At 40.7% G+C, this 27,623-nt stretch overlaps 1 protein-coding gene across 1 annotated transcript; it reads right to left on the bottom strand.

The window, feature by feature from the left end:
• Positions 1-27,284, bottom strand: LOC139763333 (uncharacterized). The gene is made up of 9 exons (XM_071689352.1): positions 27,261-27,284; positions 27,044-27,151; positions 26,338-26,570; positions 25,950-26,078; positions 22,392-22,578; positions 21,895-22,131; positions 1,612-1,898; positions 535-721; positions 1-360 (listed from the first exon to the last, which is right to left on the bottom strand). Exons 1-9 carry the CDS (start codon positions 27,282-27,284, stop codon positions 91-93), a joined length of 1,662 nt encoding a protein of 553 aa, XP_071545453.1. The 3' UTR covers positions 1-90.
• Between the last annotated feature and the right edge of the window lie 339 nt (positions 27,285-27,623).

The raw sequence follows: 27,623 nt of genomic DNA, 5'->3' as shown, positions 1-27,623 counted from the left end.
TGTGTGTATCAAATCCCTCTGACTGTGTTTCTCTATTTCCTTTTCTTAATTCTAGTCATCATAAATCTTTGTTTAGTGGGTGATATACATTTAGAGATGAAATATTCCTTTTTCTGTGACGAAGGTAATGCCTGCTAGGATGAGTCCCAGGGCCGTGAGGACAAACGGCCCCAGCATGTGTGTCAAGGTGAGGGCCTTGATCCCGCTGCTCGACTCTCCCTTTTCTTCTTCTTCTTCTTCTTCTTCTTCTTCTTCTTCTTCTCCTTCTTCTTCTTCTTCCTCATTGTAACGCTGCTGCACACGACTCTCCTGACGAGCCTGATTCATCACGTCTACAGTCCACTTCTCATACAAACCAGCCTGGGAAAGCGCAAAGTAGCTTTAAGTCAACCGTTCAGGTAACTCAAGTTCAGACTTCTCTCATCTTTGTCCATTTCTTCCCCTCAGATAGATTAGAGATTTGCAGGACTTTAGACTTCGAAACAGCATTCTAATGTATTACACTAAGATTGGTCATGTCATATTGGAGCTCACTTCCGTGATGGACGAGATGCAGTCGTCCAGACTGGGCTGGAAAGGAGCGTCGTGGGGTATGGGCCAAGCTGCCGGAGTGTTCAGGGCGAACTCTCGACCAATGTACAACGGAGTGCTGCCGTCAGCTCTTGTGAAGTGCTCGGCGACCGCCACTTGCATTACGTGGCGGATCTCTAAGTGGGCCTGTCTTTGTGGGGAATAATGAGAAAGGGTTTGTTAACAATAACCCCACTGAAACGTACGTAAAAAAAATCTTTTTTGTGAAAACCATCATCAGTTAAGTTATTTATCTTAAGTATCATTTGTTGACTCGTAAAAACAAATGTTTGACATTTGTAAATGTGATGTTAAATATGTCACGAGTCATAGGGCCTACGTTCTGTATGATATAGAGCATATGATGTGAGCCTTTTATGCATGATATAGCGCTTACGTCATGAATCTTGTATGCAAAAAATAGAGTCTCAGTCATGGGGTTTGTATTCGATAAATAGAGCCTACGTTATGACTCTTTCATACATGGTATTAGAGTGTAAGTCACGAGTCTAATACGCGTGATATAGAGGCTACGACTTGTGTCTGTCATGGTAAATAGACTACATCATGAATCCGTCATGTAAAAAAAAAAAAAAATTGTGTACTTGATGATCAGTACAGCAGATAATTCTCATAACTCAGGAATGATAGAAATACCCAACCTGTTCCCTATAACCCAGCTAACATATCCGTTTACTTAGACGATCACTCCATAGATATATGATATATTAATAAGGTATAATGAAAGACTAGATTTCTTCTGGTTTCAGTAACTTACTTATTTATAAGAGCATCTTGTAGTCCGTCTTTCGTTAGTGGTCCAACATGCATTAGATCTGCTAATTTCTCGATGACCCTTGAGCCAGAGTTCTTAAATGAGGTTTTATAATCCTTTCCCCAAGACTCCATCGTGACACTGAAGTGATGGATTAGAAATGACTTGGTTGGAGCCGTAATTGAACATAGATACATTATGAAAAATAGCATTTTGTTTTCCATGGATATATTGCACTTAAAAGATAAAACCATTGGATACAATACTTGTCAACGGTATTGACGAGTTCCTGCAGAGTCTCAGGTCGTGGTGGGTACTTGGGCAGTGTGAGGGCGGCGGTGAGGTTGCCACGGTAGACCGTCCCGATGATGAAGGCAAACACCAGCCAGGCTGCCACCAGCACCCGGCTCGAGCTCCTGCTGGGTAACTGGCTGGAGAGATTCTGGCTGAGGAGGACTCCCAGCATAGTATAGTACACGTATCCTGGACCCACTTTGTGCTCCACACTCCCGTAAGTCTCCAGATGAGTCATGTGCACCATCTGTGAAAGAATCTACAGATGATAGTTTCTGTTGTATTTGATTTCTGAATTGTTAATCAAGAAGACACTGTGCAATTTCCTCATAGTTAAACTTTAAAACGTAGGACGATGTCAGTTGATGTCTTCCTACAAAACGGCGGCAGACATCATTAGATGTCTTAGTGTTTCCTGCCTGTGTTTGAATACTCACTTAACTTATGGTACCAATATCAACCTGCAAGAGTCTCACCGTCGCCAGGTTGGAACGCAAGAAAAGTCTGCTCACCTCAGTAACCGTACAGTCATCATTACAAGGCCGTAGACCAGCTGGTCTGCTCACCTCAGTAACCGTACAGTCATCATTACAAGGCCGTAGACCAGCTGGTCAAGTGTAAGAAATGAATCTTAAGAAGATGTGTGCACTGCCAGATGACTTAGATAATAAGGAGCACTTATGATACATATCGTTTATGAGAAACGAGAAGAAGTGTGGCATGATCAATGTGAAGAAATATGTGAGTTAGTGAGTTTAGCAGCGTAACGTAAAGAGGGAGGCCTCGTATTTGTGGGCGAAATTTCATTATAACTGCAACTATAATTCACTTTGTTTAATCGTGTGATGATGATGAACTCTGATGACAAACGATGCGTAAAGAGTTATGATATCTAAGAAGAGAAAACATTCCCCAATATCTTCAATGCCTCTTGCCAACATTTCTCTGTCGTCACACTCATCATTAGTGAGAGCTGGTGTAATATGTTTAAATGTATTCATGATGAATACTACCAAGGCAGTGCCTGTGTGCACAATAAGAAGAGAGAGCAAATCGAAGCTCAAAATGAAGATTGAAATAAAACCTTCCATACTCGTGATAGCAACTTTTCCCTTACGCTGATCTGCTGCGAAAAAAAGTGCAATATTGTTACATATATTCATGCTACTCACCAAATATATCTTTATACAATTCTTTTACTTATTTGATCGCTGTTTCATGCATAAACAAAACAGCGCAAATAAACAAAAAAGACATATCCACTCACACACACACACACACACGCACATATATATATATATATATATATATATATATATATATATATATATATATATATATATATATATATATATATATATATATATATATATATATATATATATATATAAATAAAAAGAGCGTGGTTGAGAGAGCAGAAGAGGGTGTTTTGAAATGGTTTGGGCACATGGAGAGAATCAGTGAGGAAAGATTGACCAAGAGGATATATGTGTCGGAGGTGGAGGGAACGAGGAGAAGTGGGAGACCAAATTGGAGGTGGAAAGATGGAGTAAAAAAGATTTTGTGTGATCGGGGCCTGAACATGCAGGAGGGTGAAAGGAGGGCAAGGAATAGAGTGAATTGGATCGATGTGGTATACCGGGGTTGACGTGCTGTCAGTGGATTGAATCAGGGCATGTGAAGCGTTTGGGGTAAACCATGGAAAGCTGTGTAGGTATGTATATTTGCGTGTGTAGACGTATGTATATACATGTGTATGGGGGTGGGTTGGGCCATTTCTTTCGTCTGTTTCCTTGCGCTACCTCGCAAACGCGGGAGACAGCGACAAAGCAAAAGAAAAAAAAAAAAATATATATATATATATATATATATATATATATATATATATATATATATATATATATATATATACACATATACAAATTCATACTTGCTTGCCTCCATCCATTCCCGATGCCACCCTACCCCACAGGAAACAGCACAATTCCATGAAGATAAAGAAGAAAAATAACAAGCAATCTTTTCTTCTCCCCTGAGCCTAAACAAGTCATCCACCAACGCTTTTGCATCAGCGAGGTATCGCCAGGAAGAAAGGCCACATTCGTTCACACCCAGTCTCTAGCTGTCATGTGTAATGAACTGAAACCACAGCTCCCTATCCAGATTCAGGCCCCACAGAACTTTCCATGGTTTACCCCAGACACTTCACTTGCCCTGGTTTAATCCATTGACAGCAAGATGACCTCAGTAAAACACATCGTTCCAATTTACTCTTTTCTGTGCACGCCTTTCACCCTAAGGACCAGATCACTCAAAACCTTTTTCACTCCATTCTTTCGTCTCCAATTTGGTCTCCCGCTTCTCCTTGTTCCCTCCACTTCTGATATACACTATATCATCTTTGCCAACATTCTCTCATTCTCTCCATATGTCCACAACATTTTAACACACCCTCTTCTGTTCTCTCAAACACACTTCTTTTATTTCCACACATTTCTCTTACCCTTTCATTTCTTACTCGATCAAACCACCTTACACCACATATTGTCCTCAAACATTTTATTTACAACAAATCCACCTTCCACCGTGCAACCCTATCTATAGCCTATGGCTGGTAAGCATACAATATTTTGGAACTATTCTTCGTCCGAACACACACTCAAACTCTTTGCCTTCCGGGATAAGGTTTTCTCTTTCTACACATTATTCAGCGCTCCCAGAACCTTAACCACCTCCCCCAACCTATGACTCGCTTCCGCTTCCATGGTTCTATTTGCTGCCAAGTCCACTCTCAGATATCTGAAAAACTTTACATCCTGCAATTTTTGTCCATTCAAGCTTACATCCCGACTATCTTGTCCCTCAATCCTTGCTTTCATTCACGCCTGCTCTCAACATTCTCCTTTCACGCACCATTCCATACACAGTCACCAACTCTTGCAATTTCTCACTCGAACTAGCTTGCAGTGTTTATTACGGTGAACAACAACTGTCTCACTTCCCAGGCCCTCTTGACCACAACAGACTGCATACTCGCCCCTCTCTCCAAGAGTCTCACATTCACCTCCCTAACCACCCCATCCATAACAAATCAAACACAGATGATACATCACATACCCCTACCACAGACTGACCTTCATTGAGAACCAGTCACTGTCCCCTCTTCCTACTCATACACAAGCCTTACAATCGACGAAAACTCACCTTCTTTTGCAGCTTACCTACCACACCATATATTCTTAAGGCCTTCCACAAAGTATCTCTATTATATGCCATCTCCAAATCCAAAAGTGCCATATACACATCCATTTGTTTTCTAAGTATTTCTCACATACATTCTTCAAAGAAAACATCTGATCCACTTATCCTTTACTACTTATGAAACTATATTGCTCCTCCCCAATCTGATGCTCTGTATATGCCTTCACCTTCCCTGTAGTTTGAACACTTAGCATTATTCCCTTTGCCTTTCTACAATGGCACGATACAAGCCTTCCGCCATTCTTCAGGCACTTCATCATGATCCATACATACAATAAGTAACCTTACCAACGAAACAAAACACAGTCACCACCTTTCTTTATAAATTCAACTGCAAGACCTTCCACTCCCACCGCCTTGTCACATTTCATATTCCGCAAGACTTTTACCACCTCATCCTTCTTCACCAAGCCACTCTTCATGAATCTCTCACTTTGCACACCACCCCGACCAAAACACCTGCATCTGCCACTCTATCATCAGACACATTCAGCATTCCTTCAAAACGCTCACTCCATCTCCTCCTCACCTCAACACTACCGGTTATTACTTCCCCCCTTGCCCTCTTTACCGATGTTAGTATTTGTTCTCTTGTCTTTCGGACATTATCTATCTCCTTCCAAAACATCTTTTATTTCCTCTAAAGTTTGATGATTCTGTGTAACCTTAACTCTCATTTGTACCTTTTTCAACACCCGCACCTTCCTCTTGACTTCCTGCCGCATTCTCTTATACGTCTGCCATTCGTTTGCACTCCTTCCCTGTAAGTGCCAATAGGGCTGCCAAGGCGCCTCCAGCTAGGTGAGCTTGGGCGTGAGAGGCTGTGAGAGAACACTGGTGGGCGAGGGAGGTTCGCAATAGACCATCCGTGGCCAGGGACACTAACTGCCTTGATAGTGTGTCTACCGCCTCTACCAGCGCCAAACATAGCATCACCATCTGGAAGGAACCAGGAAGGAGTCTGGCCTTTTTTTTTTCTTCTTTTTTTTTTTTTACTAGGGGCTTTACATCTTCATCTCACTACTCACCATGCTTTTCAATCTGCTCACCTCCGATCTTTCGCACGTGCCATCACTGCTTCTCTAACTCTCTCCCATACCTCACCCACTCCCTTCACTTTACACTCACATTTTGTCATTCTACGCCTAAAATCTCATAGTATTTCTTCATACAAGTCTCCTTCCCATGCTCACTTACTTTCACCACTTCCTTCTACTCGACATTATTTACTCTTTTTCTAAATCTCTACAAATCTTCATTCTCGCCTCTACAAGATGATAATCAGATGTACAACTACCTGCTCTATTCTCTAAATTCAGGTGCCATCTTAATTTCTCTTCTCTGAATCATCTCAATCAGATGTTTGTGCTTCTTAAGATTTAGTAACCAGACCTGCAAGGCAAGCTCCAATATTGGTCTGATTATTCTTTATTATACTTAGTCGCTGTGTCCCGTGTTAGCGAAGTAGCGCAAGGAAACAGATGAAAGAATGGCCCAACCCACCCACATACACATGCATATACAAAAACGCCCACACACGCACATATACATACCTACATATTTCGACGTATACACACATATACAGACACAGACATATACATAAATACACGCGTACACATCCACACTTGCTGCCTTCATCCATTCTCGTCACCACCCCGTCGCACATGAAATGGCACCCCCCTCTCCCAGCGCAAGCGCGAAAAAGCGCTAGGAAAAGACAACAAAGGCCACATTCGTTCACACTCAGTCTCTAGCTGTCATGTGTAATGCACCGAAACCACAGCTCCCTTTCCACATCCAGGCCCCACAAAACTTTCCATAGTTTACCCCAGACGCTTCACATGCCCTGGCACAATCCACTGACAGCACGTCGACCCCGGTATAACACGTCATTCCAATTCACTTTATTCTTTGCACGTCTTTCACCCTCCTATATGTTCAAGCCCTGATCGCTCAAAATCTTTTCTACTCCATCCTTCCATCTTCAATTTGGTCTCTCACTTCTCGTTCCCTCCACCTCTGACATATATCCTCTCAGTCAATCTTTCCTCACTCATTCACTCCTTGTGACCAAACCATTTCAACACACCCTCTTCTGCTTTCTCAACCACATTTATTATTACCACTCATCTCTCTTACCCTTTCATTACTTACTCGATGAAACCACCTTACACCACATATTGTCCTCAATCATTTCATTTCCAACACATCCTCTCCTCCGCAGAACCCTATCTATAGCCCACGCCTCGCAACCATATAACATTGTTGGAACAACTATTCCTTCAAACATACCCATTTTAGCTTTCCGAGATAACATTCTCGCCTTCCCCATATTCTTCAACGCTTCCAGAACCTTCGCCCCCTCCCCCAAACTGTGACTCACTTCCGCTTCCATGGTTCCATCCTTTTCTAAATCCACGCCCAGATATCTAAAAACTTTTACTTCCTCCAATTTTTCTCCGTTCAAACTTACCTCCCAACTAACTTGTCCCTCAACCCTACTGAGCCTAATAACTTTCTCTTATTCGCATCTACTTTCAACTTTCTTCTTTCACACACCTTACCAAACTCAGTCACCAACCTCCGCAGTTTCTCACCCGAATCAGCCACCAGCGCTGTATCATCAGCATATAACAACTGAATCACTTCCCAAGCCCTCTCATCCACAGCAAACTGCATACTTGCCCCTCTCTCCAAAACTCTTGCATTTACCCCCCCCCCCCCCTAACAACCCTATCCATAATACATGAATACATAATCTAATGATCTTGTCCACATACTTGAAATTGATTATTATTTTTTCCCGCACCAGATTGCCTTTTTTACATTTTATCTCAACATACCAGAATCCAAAAGTATCTTTTTTGTACACCCATCAGTTATCACGTAACCTAATGATGCCCGTTATCCATCTCTCCTTCTCACATACGTATATTTCTGTATACCTATTTCTTAAACCAGGTATTCCTAATCACCAGTCTTTTTCTAGGACACAGCTCTATAAGTTGTTCAACATTTCAATTCATGACAATAAATATCCCATACGCACAAATCTTAACCTCAACTGCCACATTACTTACCTCTCCATTCAAATCACCAATCACCTGTCTCACTGAATATGATGACACACATTCATCTGCTCCAAAAACATTACATCTCATGATCTTTTTTCTCATGACCAGGTGCATAGGCACCAATAGTCATCCATCTCTCGTCTTCTGCTTTCAGTTTTACTCACAACAATCTACAAAAAACTTTCTTCCACTCAACCACACATTCCTATAACTCCTGCTTCAGGAGTAGTCCAACTCCTTTCCTAGCTCTTGCTTCTCACCAACCTTAACATTATTCCTAAGATATTTTCATACCATTCTTTCCCATACATATATATATATATATATATATATATATATATATATATATATATATTTATATATATATATATATATATATATATATATATATATATATATATATATATATTTTTTTTTTTTCTTTTTTCTTTCGTACTATTCGCCATTTCCCGCATTAGCGAGGTAGCGTTATGAACAGAGGACTGGGCCTTAGAGGGAATATCCTCACCTGGCCCCCTTCTCTGTTCATTCTTTTGGAAAATCAAAAAAAAAAAAAAAAGAAATAGAGGAGAAAGAATACTTCCCACGCATTCCTCACGTGTCGTAGAAGGCGACTAAAGGGGACGGGAGCGGGGGCTGGAAACCCTCCCCTCCTTGTATTTTGAATTTCTAAAAGGGGAAACAGAAGGAGTCAAGCGGGGAGTGTTCATCCTCCTCGTAGACTCACATTGGGGTGTTTAAATGTGTGTGGATGTGACCAAGATGTGAAAAAAGGAGAAATAGGTAGTATGTTTGAGGAAAGGAACCTGGATGTTTTGGCTCTGAGTGAAACGAAGCTCAAGGGAAAAGGGGAGGAGTGGTTTCGGAAAGTCTTGGGAGTAAAGTCAGGGGTTAGTGAGAGGACAAGAGCAAAGGAAGGAGTAGCACTACTCTTGATACAAGTGGTGGGAGTATGCGATAGAGTGTAAAAAAGTGAACTCTAGATTGATATGGGTAAAACTGAAAGTGGATGGAGAGAGAAGGGTGATTATTGGTGGATATGCACCTGGCTATGAGAAGAAAGATCATGAGACGCAAGTGTCTTGGGAGCAGATGAATAAGGGTATTAGTAGTTTTGATGTACGAGACCGAGTTATAGTGATGGGTGATTTGATTGCAAAAGTAAGGTGGCAGTCGTGGGAAAAATTGGTATACATGGGGTGTTCAGTGTTGTAAATGGAAATGGTGAAGAGCTTGTAGACTTATGTGCTGAAAAAGGACTAATGATTGGGAATAACTGGTTTAAAAAGAGAGACATACATACGTTTACGTATGTAAGTAGGAGAGATGGCCAGAGAGCGTTATTGCATTACATGTTTATTGATAGGCGCGTGAAAGAGAGACTTTTGGATGTTAATGTGCTGGGAGGTGTAACTGGAGGGATGTCTGATCATTGTCTTGTGGAGGCGAAGGTGAAGATTTGTAGAGGTTTTCAGAAAAAAAGAGAGAATGTTGGGGTGAAAAGAGTGGTGAGAGTAGGTGAACTTGGGAAGGAGACTAGTGTGAGGATGTACCAGGAGAGACTGAGTACAGAATGGAAAAAGGTGACAACAAAGGACGTAAGGGAAGTGGGGGACAAATGGGATGTATTTAGGGAATCAGTGATGGATTGCGCAAAAGATGCTTGTGGCATGAGAAGCGTGGGAGGTGGTCATATTAAAAAGGGTAGTGAATGGTGGGATGAAGAAGTAAGATTATTAGTGAAAGAGAAGAGAGAGGCATTTGGACGATCTTTGCAGGGAAATAATGCAAATGAGTGGGAGATGTATAAAAGAAAGAGGCAGGAGGTCAAGAGAGAGGTGCAAGAGGTGAAAAAGAGGGCAAATGAGAGTTGGGGTGAGAGAGTATCATTAAATTTTAGGGAGAATAAAAAAATGTTTTGGAAGGAGGTACATAAAGTGCGTAAGACAAGGGAACAAATGGGGACTTCATATATATATATACATATATATATATATATATATATATATATATATATATATATATATATATATATATATATATATATATATATATATATATATATATATATATATATATATATATATATATATATATATATTCATTTATTTATTTATTTTGCTTTGTCGCTGTCTCCCGCGTTTGCGAGGTGGCGCAAGGAAATAGACGAAAGAAATGGCCCAACCCACCCCCATACACATGTATATACATACACGTCCATACACGCAAATATACATACCTATACATCTCGATGTACACATATATATACACACACAGACACATACATATATACACATGCACACAATGCACACTGTCTGCCTTTATTCATTCCCATCGCCACCCCTCCACACATGGAATACCTTCCCCCTCCCCCCTCATGTATGCGAGGTAGCGCTAGGAAAAGACAACAAAGGCCCCATTCGTTCACACTCATGCTCTAGCTGTCATGCAATAATACCCGAAACCACAGCTCCCTTTCCACATCCAGGCCCCACACAACCTTCCATGGTGTACCCCAGACGCTTCACATGCCCTGATTCAATCCACTGACAGCACGTCAACCCCGGTATACCACATCGATCCAATTCACTCTATTCCTTGCCCGCCTTTCATCCTCCTGCATGTTCAGGCCCCGATCACTCAAAATCTTTTTCACTCCATCTTTCCAACTCCAATTTGGTCTCCCACTTCTCCTCGTTCCCTCCACCTCCGACACATATATCCTCTTGGTCAATCTTTCCTCACTCATTCTCTTCATGTGCCCAAACCATTTCAAAACACCCTCTTCTGCCCTCTCAACCACGCTCTTTTTATTTCCACAAATCTCTCTTACCCTTACATTAATTACTCGATCAAACCACCTCACACCACACATCGTCCTTAAACATCTCATTTCCAGCACATCCACCCTCCTGCGCACAACTCTATCCATAGCCCACGCCTCGCAACCATACAACATTGCTGGAACCACTATTCCTTCAAACATACCCATTTTTGCTTTCCGAGATAATGTTGTCGACTTCCACACATTCTTCAAGGCTCCCAGGATTTTCGCTCCCCCCCCTCCCCCCCCACCCTATGATTCACTTCCGCTTCCATGGTTTCATCCGCTGCCAGATCCACTCCCAGATATCTAAAACACTTCACTTCCTCCAGTTTTTCTCCATTCAAACTCACCTCCCAATTGACTTGACCCTCAACCCTACTGTACCTAATAACTTTGCTCTTATTCACATTTACTCTTAACTTTCTTCTTCCACACACTTTACCAAACTCAGTCACCAGCTTCTGCAGTTTCTCACATGAATCAGCCACCAGCGCTGTATCATCAGCGAACAACAACTGACTCACTTCCCAAGCTCTCTCATCCCCAACAGACTTCATACTTGCCCCTCTTTCCAAAACTCTTGCATTTACCTCCCTAACAACCCCATCCATAAACAAATTAAACAACCATGGAGACATCACACACCCCTGCCGCAAACCTACATTCACTGAGAACCAATCACTTTCCTCTCTTCCTACACGTACACATGCCTTACATCCTCGATAAAAACTTTTCACTGCTTCTAACACCTTGCCTCCCACACCATATATTCTTAATACCTTCCACAGAGCATCTCTATCAAATCTATCATATGCCTTCTCCAGATCCATAAATGCTACATACAAATCCATTTGCTTTTCTAAGTATTTCTCACATACATTCTTCAAAGCAAACACCTGATCCACACATCCTCTACCACTTCTGAAACCACACTGCTCTTCCCCAATCTGATGCTCTGTACATGCCTTCACCCTCTCAATCAATACCCTCCCATATAATTTACCAGGAATACTCAACAAACTTATACCTCTGTAATTTGAGCACTCACTCTTATCCCCTTTGCCTTTGTACAATGGCACTATGCACGCATTCCGCCAATCCTCAGGCACCTCACCATGAGTCATACATACATTAAATAACCTTACCAACCAGTCAATAATACAGTCACCCCCTTTTTTAATAATTTCCACTGCAATACCATCCAAACCTGCTGCCTTGCCGGCTTTCATCTTCCGCAAAGCTTTCACTACCTCTTCTCTGTTTACCAGAGATATATATATATATCCCAGGGGATAGAATACTTCCCTCGTATTCCCTGCGTGTCGTAGAAGGCGACTGAAAGGGAAGGGAGCGGGGGGCTGGAAATCCTCCCCTCTCATTTTTTTCTTTTTTTTTAATTTTCCAAAAGATGGGACAGAGAAGGGGGCCAGGTGAGGATTTTCCCTCAAACTCCCAGTCCTCTGTCCTTAACGCTACCTCGTTAATGCGGAAATGAAAAAATGAAAAAAAAAGATATATATATATCTACATAATTCATACTCTCTGCCTTTATTCTCTCCCATCGCCACCTCGCCAATCATGGAATGACAACCCACTCAACCCTCAAGTGTGCGAGGTAGCGCTAGGAAAAGACAACAAAGGCCCCATTCGTTCACACTGAGTCTCTAGCTGTCATGAAATAATGCACCAAAACCACAGATCCTTTTCCACATTCAGGCCCCACAGAACTTTCCATGGTTTACCCCAGACGCTTCAAATGCCCTGGTTCAATCCATTGATAGCACGTCGACCCCGGTATACCACATCATTCCAATTCACTCTATTCCTTGCCCGCCTTTCACCCGCCTGCATGTTCAGGCCCCGATCACTCAAAATCTTTCCACCTCCAATTTGGTCTCCCACTTCTCGTTCCCTCCACCTCTGACACATATATCCTCTTGGTCAATCTTTCCTCATTGATTCGCTCCATGTGACCAAACCATTTCTAAACACCTCTTCTCCTATCTCAGCCACAATCTTTTTATTTCCACACACCTCTCTTTCCCTGTTATTACTTACTCGATCAAACCTCCTCACACCAAATAATGTCCTCAAACATCTCACATTCAGCAAATCTACCCTCCTCCGCAAAACCCTATCCATAGCACACGCCTCGCAGCCATATATCATTGTTGGAACCACAATTCCTTCAAACATATCCATTTTTGTTTCCAAGATAACGTTCTCGACTTCTACACATTTTTTAACGCTCCCAAAACTTTCGATCCCTCCCCCACCCTATGATTTACTTCCGCTACCATTATTCCACCCGCTGCCAAATCCACTCCCAGATATCTAATACACTTCACATCCTCCAGTTTTTCTCCATTCAAACTTACCTCCCAATTGACTTGTCCCTCAACCCTACTGTACCTAATAACCTTGCTTTTATTCACAAATACTCTCAGCTTTCTTCTTTCACACACTTTACCAAACTCAGTCACCTGCTTCTGCATTTTCTCATCCGAATCATCCACCAGTGCTGTATTATCAGCGAACAACAACTGTTTCACTTCCAAAGCTCTCTCATCCACAACAGACTGCATACTTGCCCCTCTTTCCAAAACTCTTGCATTCACCTCTCTAACAACCCAATACATAAACAAATTAAACAGCCATGAAGACATCACACACCCCTGCCGCATACCAACACTCACTGAGAACCACTCACTTTCCTCTCTTCCTAAACGTACTTATGCCTTACATCCTCGATAAAAACTTTTCACTGCTCTAACAACTTGCCTCCCACACCATATATTCTTATTACCTGCCTCAGAGCATCTCTATCAACTCTATCATATGCTTTTCCCAGATCCATAAATGCTTCATACAAATCCATTTGCTTTTCTAAGTATTTCTCACATGCATTATTTCAAAGCAAACACCTGATCCACACATCCTCTACTACTTCTGATAGCACACTGCTCTTCCCCCATCTGATACTCTGTACATGCCTTCACCCTCTCAATGAATACCCTCCCATATACTTTCCCAGGAATACTCAACAAACCTATACCTCTGGAATTTGAACACTCGCCTTTATCCCCTTTGCCTTTGTACAATGGCACTATGCAAGCATTCCACCAATCCTCACGCCCCTCACCATGAGTCATACATACATTAGATAATCTTACCAACCAGTCAACAATACAGTCACCCCCTTTTTTAATAAATTCCGCTGCAATGCCATCCAAACTCGCTCCCTTGCCGGCTTTCATCATCCGCAAAATTTTCACTACCTCCTCTCTGTTTACCAAATCATTCTCTCTAACCCTCTCACTTTGCACACCACCTCGACCAAAGTACCGTATATCTGCCACTCTATCATCAAACACATTCAGCAAACCTTCAAAATACTCACTTCATCTCCTTCTCACATCACCCCTTCTTGTTATCACCTCCCTATTAGCCCCCTTCACTGAAGTTCCCATTTGTTCCCTTGTCTTACGCACTTTATTTACCTCCTTCCAAAGCATCTCTTTATTTTCCCTAAAATCTAATGATAATCTCTCACCCCAACTCTCATTTGCCCTCTTTTTCACCTCTTGCACCTTTCTTTTGACCTCCTGCGTCTTTCTCTTATACATCTTCCTGCAAAAATTATCCAAATGCCATTGTCTTCTCTTTCACTGAAAATTTTACTTCTTCATCCCACCTTTCTCTGCCCTTTCTAATATGCCCTCCTCCCACGCTTCTCATGCCACAAGCCTCTTTTGCACAAGCCATCACTGCTTTCCTAAATGCATCCCATTCCTCCCCCACTCCCCTTACCTCCTTTGTTTTCACCCTTTTCCATTCTGTACTCAGTCTCTCCTGGTACTCCCTCACACAAGTCTCCTTCCTAAGCTCACTTACTCTCACCACTCTCTTTACCCCAACATTCTCGCTTTTTTCTGAAAATTTTTACAAATCTTTACTTTCGCCTCCACAAGCTACTGTTCAGACATCCCTCCAGTTGCACGGTTCAGCACATTAACCTCCAAAAGTCTGTCTTTCGCGCGCCTATCAATTAACACGTAATCCAATAACGCTCTCTGGCCATCTCTCCTACTTACATAAGTATACTTATATATGTCTCTATTTTTAAACCAGGTATTCTCAATCACCAGTCCTTTTTCAGCACATAAATCTACAAGCTCTTCACCATTTCTATTTACAACAGTGAACACCCCATGCACACCAATTATTTCCTCAACTGCCATATTACTCACCTTTGCATTCAAATCACCCATCACTATAACCCGATCTCGAGCATCAAAACTACTAACACACTCACTCAGCTGCTCTCAAAACACTTGCCTCTTATGATCTCTTTTCTTATGCCCAGGTGCATATGCACCAATAATCACCAATAATCAACTTTCAATTTTACGTGTATCAATCTTGAGTTCACTTTCTTACACTTTATCACATACTCCCACAACTCCTGTTTCAGTAGTGCTACTCATTCCCTTGCTCAAGTCCTCTCACTAACCTCTGACTTTACTCCCAGGATATTTCCAGACCACTCTTCCCCTTTACCCTTGAGCTTCGTCTCACTCAGAGCCAAAACATCCAGGTTCCTTTCCTCAAACATACTACTTATATCTCCTTTAGTCTCCTCTTGGTTACATCCACACATATTTAGACACCCCATTCTTAGCCTCCGAGGAGGATGAGCACTCCCCGCGTGACTCCTTTTGCTTCCCCTTTTAGAAACTTACAATACAAGGAGGGGAGGATTTCTAGCCCCCCGCTCCCCTTTAGTCGCCTTCTACAACACGTGAGGAATGAGTGGGAATATTTTTTCTCCTCTATTATCTTTCTAATATATATATATATATATATATATATATATATATATATATATATATATATATATATATATATATATATATATATATATATATATATATATATATATATATATATATATATATATATATATATCTATTTATTTATTTATTTTACTTTGTCGCTGTCTCCCGCGTTTGCGAGGTAGCGCAAGGAAACAGACGAAGGAACTGGCCCAACCCACCCCCATACACATGTATATACACACACGTCCACACAAGCAAATATACATACCTATACATCTCAATGTACACATATATATACACACACAGACACATACATATATACCCATGCACACAATTCACACTGTCTGCCTTTATTCATTTCCATCGCCACCTCGCCACACATGGAATACCATCCCCCACCCTCCTCATGTGTGCTAGGTAGCGCTAGGAACAGGCAACAAAGGCACCATTCGTTCACACTCAGTCTCTAGCTGTCATGCAATAATGTCCGAAACCACAGCTCCCTTTCCACATCCAGGCCCCACACAACTTTCCATGGTTTACCCCAAACGCTTCACATGCCCTGATTCAATCCACTGACAGCACGTCAACCCCGGTATACCACATCGTTCCAATTCACTCTATTCCTTGCCCGCCTTTCACCCTCCTGCATGTTGAGGCCCCGATCACTCAAAATCTTTTTCGCTCCATCTTTCCACCTCCAATTTGGTCTCCCACTTCTACTCGTTCCCTCCACCTCCGACACATATATCCTCTTGGTCAATCTTTCCTCACTCATTCTCTCCATGTGCCCAAACCATTTCAAAACACCCTCTTCTGCTCTCTCAACCACGCTCTTTTTATTTCCACACATCTCTCTTACCCTTACATTACTTACTCGATCAAACCACCTCACACCACATATTGTCCTCAAACATCTCATTTCCAGCACATCCACCCTCCTGCGCACAACTCTATCCATAGCCCACGCCTCGCAACCATACAACATTGTTGGAACCACTATTGCCTTCAAACATACCCATTTTTGCTTTCCGAGATAATGTTCTCGACTTCCACACATTCTTCAAGGCTCCCAGGATTTTCGCCCCCTCCCCCACCCTATGATTCACTTCCGCTTCCATGGTTTCATCCGCTGCCAGATCCACTCCCAGCTATCTAAAACACTTTACTTCCTCCAGTTTTTCACCATTCAAATTTACCTCCCAGTTGACTTGACCCTCAACCCTACTGCACCTAATAACCTTGCTCTTATTCACATTTACTCTTAACTTTCTTCTTTCACACACTTTACCAAATTCAGTCACCAGCTTCTTCAGTTTCTCACATGAATCAGCCACCAGCGCTGTATCATCAGCGAACAACAACTGACTCACTTCCCAAGCTCTTTCATCCACAACAGACTTCATACTTGCCCCTCTTTCCAAAACTCTTGCATTCACCTCCCTAACAACCCCATCCATAAACAAATTAAACAACCATGGAGACATCACACACCCCTGTCGCAAACGTACATTCACTGAGAACCAATCACTTTCCTCTCTTCCTGCATGTACACATGCCTTACATCCTCGATAAAAACTTTTCACTGCTTCTAACAACTTGCTTCCCACACCATATATCATTAATACCTTCCATAGAGCATCTCTATCAACTCTATCATATGCCTTCTCCAGATCCATAAATGCTACATACAAATCCATTTGCATTTCTAAGTATTTCTCATACATTCTTCAAAGCAAACACCTGATCCACACATCCTCTACCACTTCTGAAACCAAACTGCTCTTCCCCAATCTCATGCTCTGTCCATGCCTTCACCCTCTCAATGAATACCCTCCCATATAATTTACCAGGAATACTCAACAAACTTATACCTCTGTAATTTGAGCACTCACTCTTATCCCTTTTTCCTTTGTACAATGGCACTATGCACGCATTCCGCCAATCCTCAGGTACCTCACCATGAGTCATACATACATTAAATAACCTTACCAACCAGTCAACAATACAGTCACCCCCTTTTTTAATAGATTCCACTGCAATACCTTCCAAACCTGCTGCCTTGCCGGCTTTCATCTTCCACAAAGCTTTTACTACTTCTTGTTTGTTTACCAAATCATTTTCCCAAACCGTCTCACTTTGCACACCAACTCGACCAAAACACCCTATATCTGCCACTGTATCATCAAACACATTCAACAAGCCTTCAAAATACTCACTCCATCTTCTTCTCACATCATCATTACTTGTTATCACCTACCCATTAGCGTCCTTCACTGAAGTTCCCATTTGCTTCCATGTCTTATGCACTTTATTTACATCCTTCCAGAACATCCTTTTATTCTCCCTAAAATTTAATGATACTCTCTCACCCCAACTCTCATTTGCACTCTTTTTCACCTCTTGCACCTTTCTCTTGACCTCCTGTCTCTTTCTTTTATACATCTCCCACTCATTTGCATTTTTTCCCTGCAAAAATCGTCCAAATGCCTCTCTCTTCTCTTTCACTAATAATCTTACTTCTTCATCCCACCACTCACTACCCTTTCTAATCAACCCACCTCCACGCTTCTCATGCCACAAGCATCTTTTGCGCAATCCATCACTGATTCCCTAAATACATCCCATTCCTCCCCCACTCCCCTTACTTCCATTGTTCTCACTTTTTTCCATTCTGTACTCAGTCTCTCCTGGTACTTCCCCACACAAGTCTCCTTCCCAAGGTCACTTACTCTCACCACCCTCTTCACCCCAACATTCACTCTTCTTTTCTGAAAACCCATACAAATCTTCACCTTAGCCTCCACAAGACAATGATCAGTCATCCCTCCAGTTGCACCTCTCAGCACATTAACATCCAAAAGTCTCTCTTTCGCGCGCCTGTCAATTAACACGTAATCCAATAACGCTCTTTGGCCATCTCTCCTACTTACATACGTATACTTATGTATATCTCGCTTTTTAAACCAGGTATTCCCAATCACCAGTCCTTTTTCAGCACATAAATCTACAAGCTCTTCACCATTTCCATTTACAACACTGCACACCCCATGTATACCAATTATACCTTCAACTGCCACATTACTCACCTTTGCATTCAAATCACCCATCACTATAACCCGGTCTTGTGCATCAAAACCACTAACACACTCATTCAGCTGTTCCCAAAACACTTTCTTCTCATGATGTTTCTTCTCATTCCTAGGTGCATATGCACCAATAATCACCCATCTCTCTCCATCAACTTTCAGTTTTACCCATATCAATCTAGAATTTACTTTCTTACATTCTATCACATACTCCCACAACTCCTGTTTCAGGAGTACTGCTACTCCTTCCCTTGCTCTTGTCCTCTCACTAACCCCTGACTTTACTCCCAAGACATTCCCAAACCACTCTTCCCCTTTACCCTTAAACTTCGTTTCACTCAGAGCCAAAACATCCAGGTTCCTTTCCTCAAGCACACTTCCTATCTCTCCTTTTTTCACATCTTGGTTACATCCACACACATTTAGACACCCCAATCTGAGTCTAAAAAGTTACAATACAAGGAGGGGAGGATTTCTGGCCCGCCGCTCCCGTCCCCTCTAGTAGCCTTCTACGACACGTGAGGAATGCGTGGGAAGCATTCTTTCACCCCTATCCCCAGGGCTAATATATATAAATATATATATATATATATATATATATATATATATATATATATATATATATATATATATATATATATATATATATATATATATATATATACATACACACACACACACATATATATATATATATATATATATATATATATATATATATATATATATATATATATATATATATATATATATATATATATATATATATATATCTTTTCTTTCAAACTATTCGCCATTTCCCGCATTAGCGAGGTAGCGTTAAGAACAGATGACTGGGCCTTTGAGGGACTACCCTCACCTGGCCCAATTCTCTGTTCCTTCTTTTGGAAAATTAGAAAAAAAACGAGAGGGGAGGATTTCCAGCCCCCCGCTCCCTCCCCTTTTAGTCGCCTTCTACGACACGCAGGGAATACGTGGGAAGTATTCTTGCTCCCCTATCCCCAGGGATAATATATATATATATATATATATATATATATATATATATATATATATATATATATATATACATATATATATATATATATATATATATATATATACATATATAGAAGGAGATGGAGTGAGTATTTTGAGTATATATATATATATATATATATATATATATATATATATATATATATATATATATATATATATATATATATATATATATATATATATGTATGTGAGAAATACTTAGAAAAGCAAATGGATTTGTATGTAGCATTTATGGATCTGGAGAAGGCATATGATAGAGTTGATAGAGATGCTCTGTGGAAGGTATTAAGAATATATGGTGTGGGAGGCAAGTTGTTAGAAGCAGTGAAAAGTTTTTATCGAGGATGTAAGGCATGTGTACGTGTAGGAAGAGAGGAAAGTGATTGGTTCTCAGTGAATGTAGGTTTGCGGCAGGGGTGTGTGATGTCTCCATGGTTGTTTAATTTGTTTATGGATGGGGTTGTTAGGGAGGTAAATGCAAGAGTCCTGGAAAGAGGGGCAAGTATGAAGTCTGTTGGGGATGAGAGAGCTTGGGAAGTGAGTCAGTTGTTGTTCGCTGATGATACAGCGCTGGTGGCTGATTCATGTGAGAAACTGCAGAAGCTGGTGACTGAGTTTGGTAAAGTGTGTGGAAGAAGAAAGTTAAGAGTAAATGTGAATAAGAGCAAGGTTATTAGGTACAGTAGGGTTGAGGGTCAAGTCAATTGGGAGGTGAGTTTGAATGGAGAAAAACTGGAGGAAGTGAAGTGTTTTAGATATCTGGGAGTGGATCTGTCAGCGGATGGAACCATGGAAGCGGAAGAGGATCATAGGGTGGGGGAGGGGGCGAAAATTTTGGGAGCCTTGAAAAATGTGTGGAAGTCGAGAACATTACAATAGTGGTTCCAACAATGTTGTATGGTTGCGAGGCGTGGGCTATGGATAGAGTTGTGCGCAGGAGGATGGATGTGCTGGAAATGAGATGTTTGAGGACAATGTGTGGTGTGAGGTGGTTTGATCGAGTAAGTAACGTAAGGGTAAGAGAGATGTGTGGAAATAAAAAGAGCGTGGTTGAGAGAGCAGAAGAGGGTGTTTTGAAATGGTTTGGGCACATGGAGAGAATGAGTGAGGAAAGACTGACCAAGAGGATATATGTGTCGGAGGTGGAGGGAACGAGGAGAAGAGGGAGACCAAATTGGAGGTGGAAAGATGGAGTGAAAAAGATTTTGTGTGATCGGGGCCTGAACATGCAGGAGGGTGAAAGGAGGGCAAGGAATAGAGTGAATTGGAGCGATGTGGTATACAGGGGTTGACGTGCTGTCAGTGGAGTGAATCAAGGCATGTGAAGCGTCTGGGGTAAACCATGGAAAGCTGTGTAGGTATGTATATTTGCGTGTGTGGACGTGTGTATGTACATGTGTATGGGGGGGGGGTTGGGCCATTTCTTTCGTCTGTTTCCTTGCGCTACCTCGCAAACGCGGGAGACAGCGACAAAGTATAAAAAAAAAAAAAAAAAAATACATATATATATATATATATATATATATATATATATATATATATATATATATATATATATATATATATATATTTGACTGGATCGACTGCGACAACCAGAATCTGAACTTATGGTCTTGAACCTGGCGACCCTTGAGTGGGTCATCACTAGCAACGGGAACGTTTCACCACGGAGGAGGTTGTCAGATGGACAAAAGAACATATCCTGCATGGTAATATGACTCCCGAAGGGTCGTATTTAGTGAGGACTTGTTTGGTGTTCGAAACATATCGAACAGTTGAAGAACGTGTTGAAAAGTTTTCGAGCGGTGGTCAAGAACTGACGGTGACAGCCTTTATGTCCTTGGTCGTAGAGAAGTCTGCAGTCAGATAAACCAGCCAACCATATACATGAATGATGAAGGAAAGGCTTTGAATGTAGTGAGATCAAGTATGGCCTTAGAATTATTTGGAAGACTCGAGGAAAGTGTTAGAGATTATTTCTTGGAAAGATGTTAGCTTGACGCTAAATAGTTTAATGACCCTAACACTTCTTAGGCCAAGACCCCAAATAACCATACCATATGAAGTATCCGACCCTGACCTCCGATCTTCAGCTGACGAAACTGTAGAGAAATTCGAGTCATACCATAAAGAGGACATATGGCACCACAAGTAGGACACCAAGGATGAACGCCCACACCTCGTCTGCCAGAGGATGGTAGAGACTAAGCCAGTTTGGGGTGAGCTCTGGCTTGGCCATACTGAAGGATATGATGATATACGTGAAACCTGTAGTGAAATCAAAGCGCTCCAAGCGCTCATAGAGAACCGCGTGATACGCTGGGGTGATGAACGACACTCTCTCTATCACACGTTCCAAACCCTGGAAATGGAAGAAAAATATTGGTCTTATAAACTGAATCACAAGTAATGCAAACTAGCAGAATATTTTGCCGTTTATGACTGCAGAATATTTCCTGTAGGACCGAACATTTTCCTACTGATATCAGATCACTTGTTCTACTCACGTGAGAGAAAGTCTGGTAAGACTGCTTTCTCTTGCATACATCTACAATAAATATTTATGGTTTCATGAATTCTAAAGTGATAACTAAATCAATAAAAATTCTGTCATTGATGTACCTCAGCCCAAGACTTTATTGGAAGTACATCGAAGGTAAAGTTCAGCGTCTCTGCAATAGCTTCCAGCATGAGGTAGTCCATGCCCGTCCTCCTCTTCACGATGGAACCGTCTGGTGCCGTCTCCTCCACTACGTACCAAACAGGTTTGTAAGGTTTTGCTGTTACGTTTATGGTGGCCCCATAGAAGCTGAATTACCATAAAGGCTATTTAGAAGTAGCATAGATATACATATAAATATTAATAAATAAATAGATAAATATATATATACATATAAATATATATATATATATATATATATATATATATATATATATATATATATATATATATATATATATATATATATATATATATATATATATATATATATATATATATATATATATATATATATATATATATATATATATATATATATATATATATATATATATATATATATATATATATATATATATATATATATATATATATATATATATATATACGACGGCGACAATATATATATATATATATATATATATATATATATATATATATATATATATATATATATATATATATATATATATATATATATATATATATATATATATATATATATATATATATATATATATATATATATATATATACGACGGCGACAATATATATATATATATATATATATATATATATATATATATATATATATATATATATATATATATATATATATATATATATATATATATATATATATATATATATATATATATATATATATATATATATATATTTCCCTGGGGATAGGGGAGAAAGAATATTTCCCACGTATTCCCTGCGTGTCGTAGAAGACGACTAAAAGGGAAGGGAGTGGGGGGCTGGAAATCCTCCCCTCTCGTTTTTTTTTTTTTCCAAAAGAAGGAACAGAGAAGAGGTCCAGGTGAGGATATTCCCTCAAAGGCCCAGTCCTCTGTTCTTAACGCTACCTCGCTATCGCGGGAAATAGCGAATAGTATGAAAAAAAAAAAAAAAAATATATATATGTTATATATATATATATACGTATCATCAGCGAACAACAACTGACTCACTTCCCAAGCTCTCTCATCCCCAACAGACTTCATACTTGCCCCTCTTTCCAAAACTCTTGCATTCACCTTCCTAACAACCCCATCCATAAACAAATTAAACAACCATGGAGACATCACACACCTCTGTCGCAAACCTACATTCACTGAAAACCAATCACTTTCCTCTCTTCCTACACGTACACATGCCCTACATCCTCGATAAAAACTTTTCACTGCTTCTAACAACTTGCCTCCCACACCATATATTCTTAATACCTTCCACAGAGCATCTCTATCAACTCTATCATATGCCTTCTCCAGATCCATAAATGCTACATACAAATCCATTTGCTTTTCTAAGTATTTCTCACATACATTCTTCAAAGCAAACACCTGATCCACACATCCTCTACCACTTCTGAAACCACACTGCTCTTCCCCAATCTGATGCTCTGTACATGCCTTCACCCTCTCAATCAATACCCTCCCATATAATTTACCAGGAATACTCAACAAACTTATACCTCTGTAATTTGAGCACTCACTCTTATCCCCTTTGCCTTTGTACAAAGGCACTATGCAAGCATTCCGCCAATCCTCAGGCACTTCACCATGAGTCATACATACATTAAATAACCTTACCAACCAGTCAATAATAGTCACCCCCTTTTTTAATAAATTCCACTGCAATACCATCCAAACCTGCTGCCTTGCCGGCTTTCATCTTCCGCAAAGCTTTTACTACCTCTTCTCTGTTTACCAAATCATTTTCCCTAACCCTCTCACTTTGCACACCACCTCGACCAAAACACCCTATATGTGCCACTTTGTGATCAAACACATTCAACAAACCTTCAAAATACTCACTCCATCTCCTTCTCACATTATCACTACTTGTTATCACCTCCCCATTTGCGCCCTTCACTGAAGTTCCCATTTGCTCCCTTGTCTTACGCACTTTATTTACCTCCTTCCAGAACATCTTTTTATTCTCCCTAAGATTTAATGATACTCTCTCACCCCAACTCTCATTTGCCCTCTTTTTCACCTCTTGCACCTTTCTCTTGACCTGCTGTCTCTTTCTTTTATACCTCTCCCACTCAATTGCACTTTTTCCCTGCAAAAATCGTCGAAATGCCTCTCTCTTCTCTTTCACTAATAATCTTACCTCTTCATCCCACCACTCGCTACCCTTTCTAATCAACCCACCTCCCACGCTTCTCATGCCACAAGCATCTTTTGCGCAAGCCATCACTGCTTCTCTAAATACATTCCATTCATCTCCCACTCCCGTTACCTCCTTCGGTATCACCTTTTTCCATTCTGTACTCAATCTCTCCTGGTACTTCCTCCCACATGTCTCCTTCCCAAGCTCACTTACTCTCACCAATCTCTTCACCCTAACATTCTCTCTTCTTTTCTGAAACCATACAAATCTTAACCTTCGCCTCCACAAGATAATGATTAGACATCCCTCCAGTTGCACCTCTCAGCACATTAACATCCAAAAGTCTCTCTTTTGCGCGCCTGTCAATTAACACGCAATCCAATGACGCTCTCTGGCCATCTCTCCTACTTACATAAGTATATTTATGTATATCTCGCTTTCTAAACCAGGTATTCCCAATCACCAGTCTTTTCTCAGCACACAAATCCACAAGCTCTTCACCATTTCCATTTACAACACTGAACACACCATGTATACCAATCATTCCCTCAACTGCCACATTACTCACCTTTGCATTCAAATCACCCATCCCTATAACCCGGTCTTGTGCATCAAAACCACTAACACACTCATTCAGCTATATGCACCAATAATCAACCATCTCTCTCTATCAACTTTTAGTTTTACCGATATGAATCTGGAATTTACTTTCTTACACTCTATCACATACTCCCACAACTCCTGTTTCAGGAGTAGTGCTACTCCTTCCCTTGCTCTTGTCCTCTCACTAACCCCTGACTTTACTCCCAAGACATTCCCAAACCACTCTTCCCCTTTACCTCTGAGCTTCGTTTCACTCAGAGCCAAAACATCCGGGTTCCTTTCCGCAAACATGCTACCTATCTTTCCTTTTTTCTCATCTTGGTTACATCCACACACATTTAGATACCCCAATCTGAGCCTTCGAGGAGGATGATCACTCCCCGCGTGACTCCTTCTTCTGTTTCCCCTTTTAGAAAGTCAAAATACAAGGAGGGGAGGGTTTCTTGCCCCTCGCTCCCGTCCCCTTTAGTCGCCTTCTACGACACGTGAGGAATGCGTGAGAAGTATTCTTTCTCCCCTATCCTCAAGGATATATATATATATATATATATATATATATATATATATATATATATATATATATATATATATATATATATATATATATATATATAAGCTCAACATGAACACTGGTGAAAATACCCCTAACAATAACGGAAACAGTTGATGTAATGAGGCAAGACATACACGATCATAGTAGGTCATTTATTCTGTAGATCAACAATACTCACTTGGAAAATTTTTCAGGGAAAATCGGGAGGTGGGAAGTGAGAGTAAGACCATGTTTGGGTGTCCAGGAGGCAACCTTCAGCACCTGGGCTCCCTGAGGGCTATATGGGAGGTGTACATACACAACGCACCTGCAAAGGAAAAATATGTAATTCTTGCATATTGTATATCACCGTTACAAGGATATGTCTATCTAAGTGGGCACATTTTAAAAACATTATTCCACTGAGTATGTGAATGTCACGTTTCCGGAACGGGACAAGAGTGATGATCATGTTTTTGCCGGAATAAAGATAAAAAACCATTCGCTTTCCGGACAAGTTATGATCTTCACAAGTATATCCGGTTTTAACCTGACCAATATTGAACATTTCTAGAGACCATACAGACCTTATATATTGTGAGGCTTGTTGAAGGTGAAGAACTAAAGTATTCATCATAGAGAAAGTCCAGTAGGTGTTAAGGAGGACCTTTGTCTCTCTGAGAGGCAGGCGGGTGAGGACGAGGAGCCTCGTGGACCACAGCAGGAGGCGGCCTTTGAGGGATGACTGGGCGAAGGCGGCGAGGAAGGCAGGGTCGTCGCTCACCACCACCACCGTCACGCACCAGGACAATCGACGCATCTACATGAATTAATGTGGCAAAAGTAATGATAGAACAACTTACATAAATGTAAGTATAACAGAGCCACCTAAACGCAAGAATTATAATATAAGAGTGACGTTCTCTACAACGATAAAGGTGTCAATCTGGTTTAGAAGTGATCTATCCGCTTCTATATATATTTACTTTTAGGCTGGAGTTTCCTACTCACTCTTGCAGTAACGATCATAAACTGACATATTCACCATAACAGATCTATGAGTTCCTTTTACCTCATGAAGAGTAGTGGAATGACTTCTTCCCCTTAATACTAGCCTACCAGCCTTAGTACTGACCGACTTGCCTTATCACTGATACATATGTAGACCTACCCATCTGGACAGTACTAGTACGGTAACCTTCCAGCCTTATAAATGTTGTAGAATACGTAACCACCTCAGTAGTTGTGGGAATACAACCTAACCAACTCAGAAGTAATGTGAGAGCGACCTACCTGCTGAGCCTGCCCGACCACCAAGGAGAGCCGCTCCTGCGTTCTGTTAGCGTTCTGCTCCACCACCTCGAACACGCCTACACCTAAGGAGTGCCGATGTGCCAACAACTGTAAACAAAGTTTACCTTTGATATATTATATTCAAACAGGGTTTGAAGAAGGTTATATTTGCATTTTCTACTTTTAATTGATGAAAAAGATACAGGTTTCATCTCACCGTAAAAACAGTCGTGGATCCCATGTTCCCGTCAGTCATGAGAATGACAGAGCAGTGTGGGATGAGCGAGTTGAACAGCACAGCGTCTACTGCTCCAGCAGATGATGCTAGTATTTCCTGTGTACCTTGTAGGATATATGTATATACATGTATGTATGTATATATATATATATATATATATATATATATATATATATATATATATATATATATATATATATATATATATATATATATATATATATATATATGTGTATACATATATATATGTGTATATATATATTTTTTTTTCATACTACTCGCCATTTCCCGCCTCAGCGAGGTAGCGTTAAGAACAGAGGACTGGGCCTATGAGGAAATATC

The sequence above is a fragment of the Panulirus ornatus genome, chromosome 46, assembly GCF_036320965.1.
Source record: "Panulirus ornatus isolate Po-2019 chromosome 46, ASM3632096v1, whole genome shotgun sequence".
Classification (NCBI taxonomy): domain Eukaryota; kingdom Metazoa; phylum Arthropoda; class Malacostraca; order Decapoda; family Palinuridae; genus Panulirus; species Panulirus ornatus.
Note: the sequence above shows the minus strand (reverse complement) of the source record. Positions and strands in the feature narration are given on the sequence as shown.

Bases quoted from the DNA above. Each gene is read 5' to 3' on its own strand.
- LOC139763333 (XM_071689352.1), bottom strand. From the start codon at position 27,284: ATGGGATCCACGACTGTTTTTACG. The intron at 27,152-27,260 runs GTGAGATGAAAC...CTTTGTTTACAG, and splicing joins GATCCACGACTGTTTTTACG to TTGTTGGCACATCGGCACTC. The intron at 22,132-22,391 runs GTACATCAATGA...TTCCATTTCCAG, and splicing joins CAATAAAGTCTTGGGCTGAG to GGTTTGGAACGTGTGATAGA.